Source organism: Cupressus sempervirens, chromosome 9 (assembly GCF_028749045.1).
Source record: "Cupressus sempervirens isolate cs-2001-9-10 chromosome 9, ASM2874904v1, whole genome shotgun sequence".
Classification (NCBI taxonomy): Eukaryota; Viridiplantae; Streptophyta; class Pinopsida; order Cupressales; family Cupressaceae; genus Cupressus; species Cupressus sempervirens.
Window position 1 is genome coordinate 488,246,852 of NC_143126.1, and position 8,721 is coordinate 488,255,572.

At 32.8% G+C, this 8,721-nt stretch overlaps 1 protein-coding gene across 2 annotated transcripts; it reads right to left on the minus strand.

Moving 5' to 3' along the window:
* Window positions 1–561: 561 nt before the first annotated feature.
* LOC149539455 (uncharacterized) lies at window positions 562–3,378 on the minus strand. 2 transcript variants are annotated; one of them, XM_089800703.1, is made up of 3 exons: window positions 2,053–3,378; window positions 1,759–1,854; window positions 562–1,256 (listed from the first exon to the last, which is right to left on the minus strand). In XM_089800703.1, exons 1-2 carry the CDS (start codon window positions 2,330–2,332, stop codon window positions 1,763–1,765), a joined length of 372 nt encoding a protein of 123 aa, XP_089656829.1. In that variant the 5' UTR covers window positions 2,333–3,378; the 3' UTR covers window positions 562–1,256; window positions 1,759–1,762. The 2 variants fall into 2 exon arrangements, with proteins under 2 accessions (XP_089656829.1, XP_089656828.1); XM_089800702.1 differs by having other exon boundaries at window positions 562–1,854.
* Between the last annotated feature and the right edge of the window lie 5,343 nt (window positions 3,379–8,721).

Sequence of the window (8,721 nt, forward strand, 5' to 3'; positions counted from 1 at the left end):
GGTTCTTTTAGACAGCAAAAATTGCACCATATCAACAGATAGAAAGACAGAATTTCACAAGGAGTGAAATCCAAAAAAAGGAACAAAAAAAGAATAAATGAAAAATAATTAAATCAGCTATCAAAAAGAACCACAAAACCAGCAACCAAAACAAGCATCCAACCCAACAACCATAGTGCGGCACACCTACGTGCTCAGTTCCTTGAACTTAACCAAAAGAGAGTTAACAATTCCTTAAGATCTATTATTGTTAACATGCTTTGTTTCTTCATTTATTTTAACTGACTGTTATTATGTTTTGGATCATATATCACAAGTCTTCGAATTCAGATTTTTCAAGATTTAAATTGAGGAGTTTCAGAATAAGACAAATATTCTAAGAGAAAACTTTTTCTATGAATATAAATGAAAATATCAACTTTACACGAATAAAATTTACTATTGTAAACAACATCATATGCTGTGAAGACTATATATCTACAACTATTTCTAACAATATCGTAAACTGTAAAGACTATCTCTCTACATTATTAATGACAAAACCATAAGATACATAATAAATTACCTTTACAACCATACAATATTAAAATAGATCATTTGTGAAAACAATGTAATAACAAAATAAATTTCTAGCCTGCATCAGGATAAGATCCATGCCTGAACAGATTAATCACTAGGACTCATTTCTTACAAATCTTATTGCCAATTTCCTTTTCCCACAATTGAAATGAAGAGAAATCATCTATCCTCCAAATTATATGACAAGATTGATATGTTGTAGCATTCATTGGAAAAATATTCTTTAGTGTTTACTACACGTTAGAGGACAGTTCGTCTGATTATGGTTACAGAAAAAACTTTTACAGATATTATTTATGGACAACCTTATTTTGTCACTTAAAAAACCGGAATCACCCTTTATGTCTTCATATACTTCTTCACAAGTACAATGCAACAGAAAGCACTCTGATACTCGTACATTGCAGCATCAAAGTGGGATCACTTTTCGCCATAACTATTTCAGCATGTCCGAGAATTAAAATATTTGCCCTAAAAGCAGCACTACATTTGCTTTTTACTATAATCAGTTAGGCATCCCGAGGAATTCATGTTTACCATCAAAAGAATTGCAATGCACAGTTCTGCTCTGCAACGTTTTGTTCAGGGCATAAAGCAATCATTATTCTTCTTTCCAGAGGTGAAGGAACGGGATGATCTCAAAAAAAAATTGTTTTTGGTCTTCCTCAGTATGAATCCTGAAAAAAAAACATTTATAGAAAAACATTGGTGGTAATGTAAGGTAGAAAGGAAAACGCTTGAATTCACTATCTCTGATGTACTAGATGATCAAAACCATACTCAAAACCATTGTAGACTATGACAAATTTGGGTTGTTGCTCAGTACGATCATTATAGTTGCCAGTGAAAAAATTAGGAACAGAAATAATACTATCATGACCGTTCCCTGCTAGAATCAAATCTGCTTATTTAACGGAATAAATGATACATGGAGTGGTATCCACTAAGGATGATCTAGTTTACTTGCAAAAATAAATGTTGGAATTTGTAACTTGCCAATAAAGTAAACAAAACATTAAGTTCAAACATAGCCATGAAGATAGGTTTTATTGCCTTGATGTCAATTTCACTTTAGGTTACAAATATAATGGAAAAAAGAATATGTAGCAATTCCTTTTCAGAGCTAGATTCAGTTTATGCTACAAACGAAATGAAGCAGGAATGTGTACAAATCATTACCAAATCATGGGGAATCCTTCAAAATTCGTATGCTCCTTACAAACAATATATTCCGCTCAGGAGACTTCCAAGAACTCCAAAAAGAGGATAGGAAACCTGACATTGCAATCAAAATGCATTTAGAATCTTCATTTACTGAAATTTCATAAATCCTTGAAGAACCTAAGGCGGTGCATAAGCAACTCGTGAGAGAGAAATTGTTCTAATGTTAGCCAAGTCATAGAATGCTTTCCACATATTCAACCTCTACACAAGAAAAACCATTACAGTTACATTAGAGGAGGTTGAAAATACATTTTTCTTGGTAATTTTCGTAGGAAAAGTGAAAGAGAATTGTGAAGGGAGCTCCCTTCAGTCCAAGCAGTGGCAGTCTCCGGCTGATATCAGCTCCCACATCATTCACACATCTACAACATCTCGTCTTGTTCTCTACTCCTCCATGCTGATCCTCCCATTGATATGAGATGTAGCAGGTGAATGAATAAGTCGGCAGCTGCTTCAAGCCAAACACCATCTTTGAGTGGACTGAAGAGAACTCCCTTCTCCGCACTACTAACAAGATAAACCTCTTCATAGAAAAAAAAAGAAAAAAAGAGAAAAAAAAAATATAGTATGATCTAGAATCTTCAACATGAATGGGATTACACAAAGTACTAACATTTCAAACTGTGAAAATTATAAGACTAACTAAAATCAATCTCAACCGATCTATCTCCAAACTTACATCCGACTGAAGTGAAACTGATGGTAATCCTTGTCAATATTAAGAACCATGTATTAGGCGGTTCACCATATGTATTAGAAAACATTAAAAAACCAACTTGTATATGCCACTAGAATCAAATAGAACAGTATTCCTCCATATCTATTTTCAAAAACTAAATTAAATCACTGGCCGCTAAACTATCTAATAAACAATAAAAACATATAATATCTTCTACAAGCAGTGACAAGTCTCCTGAATATACTGATAATTATCTATAGTAAAAACCTAGAACACCCTTCTGAACAGAGATAACTATCAAAATCAATCCTATTAAATTTATTTCTAATTCCTTAAAAACTGTCCCGAACATTCATGAAAGAAAAAAATCATATTAACCTTCCTTCTGATCCCTGAGAACTGTCCCAAACATTCATTAAAGCAACCCTTCATCCATCTTGGCAAAAGATCTTACAAACAATTCAAATCGGTTCTTCAAGAGACATATTGACACCACTAAATACAATGATCCACTACCGTACTTTACTGAAGATCTTCAGTCAGAAGAGATAAGAGAACAATCATCTACAAATAGTTATAAATGATCCTTATGCGTAGTTAGAACCCTATACACAAAGAATCAAAATATTCATTCTACATCCAATTACAATCATAACAAAAATAAAAAACAATCTTAACAAATAATACAGAGAACCCAAATTATATTAAACCAAACCCTTCTCCAAACCTAAATATATTTCAGAAGTTTCGACCAAATTATGAACCCTAGTAATGAAGAAACTGATAATCAAAATCGAGTGAAAGCAATATTTCACTGTTCATAATGGAATGAAAACCAAATCAAAACAATCCTTCTCAATACTATCTATCTAAACAAAAAAGAATCAACCCAAAACCAGAAACAACCTAAAAGGAGCCGATCAATTTCAATACCGACTACTATTGGCATTGAGGAGTGTGGTAGATTAAGAGATCTTAGATGACTTAAATAGAGGGGAAAAGTATACTGTGAATGGGAGAGGAGGAGGAACATCATAATGTGTGAGATTCTCGTTGCACTGGCACAGTGTCTTGTCAAGCAAAAAGCCGACTGATTATGCAGGTGAGCCCATACTCATTTTCTTCTCACACCGTCTAATCAATCAATCCTATCAATGTAACTTTATCCTTCACTCTATAAGACATTTGAAATTATTAAAGAAAATAAACTATTCACATCCGTACCAAATCACGAGTCTAACAACTTCAAGGCTGTTATATAAAAGAAAAGAAAATATTGCTACTCTCCCTTTTTAATTCCATTGTGGAAATATTTTACTCTTATTATTATGTCTTACACCTCCCATCGTCTGCCATAGCACTTCGAATTCCATTTTACCAGGCATGGGCCTTCATCTTGATCAAAATTTGACAGCATCATGTTAGCTCAAAGACATGGCCTCTCGGTTGGCAAGTTGGGTATTTAGATTTCTTTAATATTTGTGAAGTACTTTGGAATGAGTGCCTCCTTTTTGGGAGCATACAACAGACATTATTGGAGACTGAATGACATTGTGTGTCTAAATGTTTATATTCAAGTACTCTCAAGTAGCTCGCACTTCACAGGCTGGCTGAGCTGTTCCTAGAGTCTAGAATTAAAAAGTGGAATGAGATCTTGAATAGGAAGTACCTAGCATTTTCATGGTTTTGTTCATGTTGGTTTAAAAAGGGTCTTCACGAGGATGGATCGAGATTTTGAATTGTGATTCTGTTAGAAAGATGAGTTGGCATGGACTTTTTTCGTTGGTGAGGGTGGATGAAAAGTGATCTTTTTGAGGATGGATGAGGATTGCAGTTCAATTTGAAATAGAAAGATGAAGTGAGAAGAAATTTCTTTGAGCATGGATGACAATTAGACTTTTGATTTTGAATAGAAAGATGAAGTGAGAAGAAATTTCTTTCAGGATGGATGACAATTAGACTTTTGGTTTTGAATAGAAGTAAGGGAAAACATTACGTTAATTTTCGGTATCTAGAATTTCTAAATTGTAGATCTCTTAGGAAATTTGGAGTGTAAAGTGGTTCACAAGTGTCATTTAAAAATGCTCACCTAATATCTATTATGTTATGCATTGATAGTCGCTCACTAACAAATGGCTAAATGTAGCAATAGTCTTTATAAAATGTCCCAATAGTGGTGCACAAAATGAATCAACTACTAGTACATGTGTGATGGGCTAGTACACATGTGTTCATTTTTGGGGTTGTAATTGAGAGGCATCTATGACAAAAAAAATATGGGATTGATAATGAGATCTTTCCCCTATACGATGGTATTTCTATCTTTGAGATGAAAAAGGGGTAGATGAGAATTTAAAGTTTAATTTTTTTTAAAAACAAAGAATTGGTGAAAAGATTTTTGTTTTGTTTTGATTTGTGTGGGTGAAAAAGAAGTCCACATGAGGATGTATAAAAATATTATTTTTAATTTTTAATACAAACATGAGGTCATAATAAATTTCGTTCTTTTTGTCTTGGGTGAAAAGAGGTCCCCATTAGGATGAATAAGAATATTACATTTTGTTGTTAATAGAAAGATTTGGTAGCAAGAAGCTTCTTATTTTTATTTGTTAGGGTGGAAAGAAGTCACTATGAGGATGGATGAGAATATTCTTTTTACTTTTAAATAGAAAGACGACGTGACAAGAAACTAACATTTGTCTTTATACACCTAAGTTAACTCAGGGTTAATTGAGGTTGCCATAATGATGGTTGAAAATTTAAAGTTTTATTTTGAATAGAAAGATGTGGTAGCAAGAAATATCTATGTTTTTATCCATATGGAAAAAGAGAGGTTTCCATGAGGAGAAATAGGAATTTCAAGTCTAACTTTGTGGCAAGAATTTTGTTTACTTTGTTTGAATAGAAATGTGAGATAATGAGGAGTTTCTCTATTTTTATACATGTTGTGAAAAGGTGTCCATGTGAGGATCGATGAGGCTTTCAAATATATATTTTTACTATATAGACTAAATAGCAATAAATCTATCTATATTTATCGTATGCAAAAAAAGAAGTTTGTATGAAGAAGGATTAACATTTCAAGTTTATTATTTTATTACAATTATGATGTAGCAAAAATTCTCCACTCTTATCCATATGAGTGAAAACTCATTCTAATGAGGATGGGTGAAAAATCCAAAAGTATTCTATTTTCTTTTATCTTGTTTTAGGATCAAATATGCATTCAAAATGCAATATCATTCTAATGAGGATGGGTGAAAAATCCAAAAGTATTCTATTTTCTTTTATCTTGTTTTAGGATCAAATATGCATTCAAAATGCAATATTTTTGTAGTTGCAAAAGTGTTTATGAATTATACCAATTAAGTATGAAAAAAAAGATAAATGGATTTCTAAATATAAATTGTTGCCACTAGATTATGAAGGATAAAACTTTAAGGAATTTCTCCACATACCAACCACCTCCAACTAATAAAAGAAGTCATTAAAGTAGAAAAGCATAAAATCCAAGTGAAAAACAAATACAATAGTCAACCCAAATTATTGTATAGGAGTTCAATAAGTTTTGAAGATAAAGTAGAAGACAATGTGGACTCCAATATTTTGTTGGAAATACAAGAGGAGTAATTAAGAGGGGAGGGGTGAATCAGTTACTACTAAAATAAATCACAGATCCCTTAGATGTCAATACAAAATATAATCTGGTAACTAAATTCTACTTATGCTCTGTAAACATACATAAAATACTATAGCTCGATAAATGCATAAAATGTTAACTTTGCAAACTTAAGGTATTATTAGTGATTACTTAATCTTAATTGCAAGTATGAAAGAAATAACATGAACACATATAACACCAGGATTTAACGTGGAAACCCGATATGGGAAAAACCACCAATTGTAACTAGTTACTAATTTTCACTCATCTAAAGGGAGCCCTATAGGAGCTAGCCTTGTTAAAGGTTATAAAACACACTATTAGGTGTGACCCTATCAAAGGATTTAATCACCCTTTTAGGAGTGGCCTAGTTAGAGGTCTTGAGAACAATTCAATGGAATTGCCACCTTGTTAGAGGATTTACAAATGGTTGTTAAACCAACTCTATTAAGAGATTTTACATCATTGCTACAATGGTTAGAGAGTAACAATGAAATGACCTGATTGAGATGCAACTAAATTACTGATTTCAAATCTCTATTTTGGCTTGTACTTGATCCTTCCTGATTGAATATGACTTTTTTGCACCACAAAGATATTCTTCTTATCCTTCAAATTCACTTCTTCTATTTACTAATGGATCTTCAATCACATCACCATAATTCACACATTCTCTTGCACTCATACTTGCACACTTTGCAATCACAACTTGACCATTTACTTATATCTTCTAGATTGGCAAGTTGGCTCAAATACAAATTAGAGTAACTAATACTCATCATTATAGTCAGCTAGACCTAATAGATAAAACAATTAAGCTTCACATGCCAAAATGAGAAATTCCTTTTTTAGCCAACCCAACTCGGTAGAAACTAACTCTGAAGCAATTTTCTATGTTAACCAACAGAGACTCGGTTAACACTGCAAACTTGCAAAAATCCATTGGTAACCGAGTGAACTCAGTTAACACTAACTTTGTTCAACTTTCCTTCATTAATTGAGTGAGCTCGGTTAACACTCTTTCCTTGCATAAATTTCTTTGATGCCTGAGTGAACTCGATAGACATTGTCTTCTGTGTTGGGAAAACTTTGAAATGCTCAGTAGACAAGGAAAACTATTTTCACTAACCAAGTGAGCTCAGCATGCACTGATTATCAATTGATATGACATTTGTGTAACATCAATGACAACACACAATTAATCAATTGTATCCAACAATTTCCCTCTTTAGCATTAATGGCAACACAACATGTCATAGCACAATGAAATTTTGAAGATAAGACTCCTTCTATCAGTGTGACCTTTAAATTTTTTTCTATCTATGAAGGAACTACTTAACTTATTCCCCTTGGAATGACAAAATTTCAGAAAGATATGATAGTAAACTTCTCCCTCTTTGACAACACATGCCAAAGACAATTTTGATTAGTATCAATGTACCTTGAGTACTGATTCATCTACAATATGTCCTTGTCAATACTACATCAACTAAATGATGTTCAACTTAGCTCCTATTGATGCATCACTCAATTCTATTTAGTGAGCTTTAGATAGGGCAATGACCCCTAGCTTACCTCTTAGATACAAAAATGCATCCTTAGGTAATGGCTTGATGAATATATCTATAATTTGTTCTTTTGTATTCACATATTCCAATCTGACTTCTTTATCTTTCACTAATACTCTTACAAAGTGATATTTTATAGCAATGTGCTTTGTTTTGGAATGCATCACTGGATTCTTTCATATGTTGATTGCACTAGTGTTATCAAAATATATGACTACTAGCTCTTTGATTTCAACCTTAATTCCTTCCAACAGTTGTTTGAACCAAACAATGTTAGAGCAATTTACTACTACTGCCACATATTCTGCTTCTACTATGGATTGAGATGTGCAGTTTTGCTTCTTGCTTGTCCAAGATACTAGCCTTTTACCAAGAAAGAATTCCACCACTTGTGCTTTTTTTGTCATCAAGATTTCTTGCCCAATTAGCATCAGTAAGCACCTTTAAAGTCCAGATTGCCTCCAAGTTTGTACCATAAGCCATAATCTTTAGTGCCTTTCAGATATCTCATGATTCTTTTGATTTCCATCATGTGGTTTTCTCTGAGTTTTGCTGAAAATCTTGCAACTATTCTAACTGCTAGGGTAATTCTAGGCCTTCTGTGTACTATATATTGTAATTTCCCAATCATTTATCTATATAAGGTCTGCTCTACTTCTTTGGAGTCATCATCTTTGGTAAGCTTTTGTCCAATGCACATGAGAGTTCCAACTAGTTTTGAATCTTCCATTCCAAACCTATTTAGTATCTCCTTGATATACTTAGATTGAGTGATATAGATACCATTTTTGTTCTATTGTATCTACAATCCAACAAAGAATTGTATCTCACCAAACATGGACATCTCAAATTCTTTACTCATTTCTTTTGAAAATGCTTTGCATAAGTCATCATTTCCTGTAAATAGGGTATCATCAACAAATATCTCTACCAACACAATCTTCTTATCTAGTCCTTCCTTGATATACAAACTACTATTATTATTTGTTCTTTGAAAACCAAACTGAATC

What these genes read in the sequence shown, in the direction of transcription:
- LOC149539455 (XM_089800703.1), bottom strand. Translation starts at nt 2,332, where the DNA reads ATGAAGAGGTTTATCTTGTTAGTAGTGCGGAGAAGGGAGTTCTCTTCA. An exon ending in CGAAAATTACCAAGAAAAAT is followed by an intron (nt 1,855 to 2,052) that starts GTATTTTCAACC and finishes TTGCAATGTCAG; the next exon opens with GTTTCCTATCCTCTTTTTGG.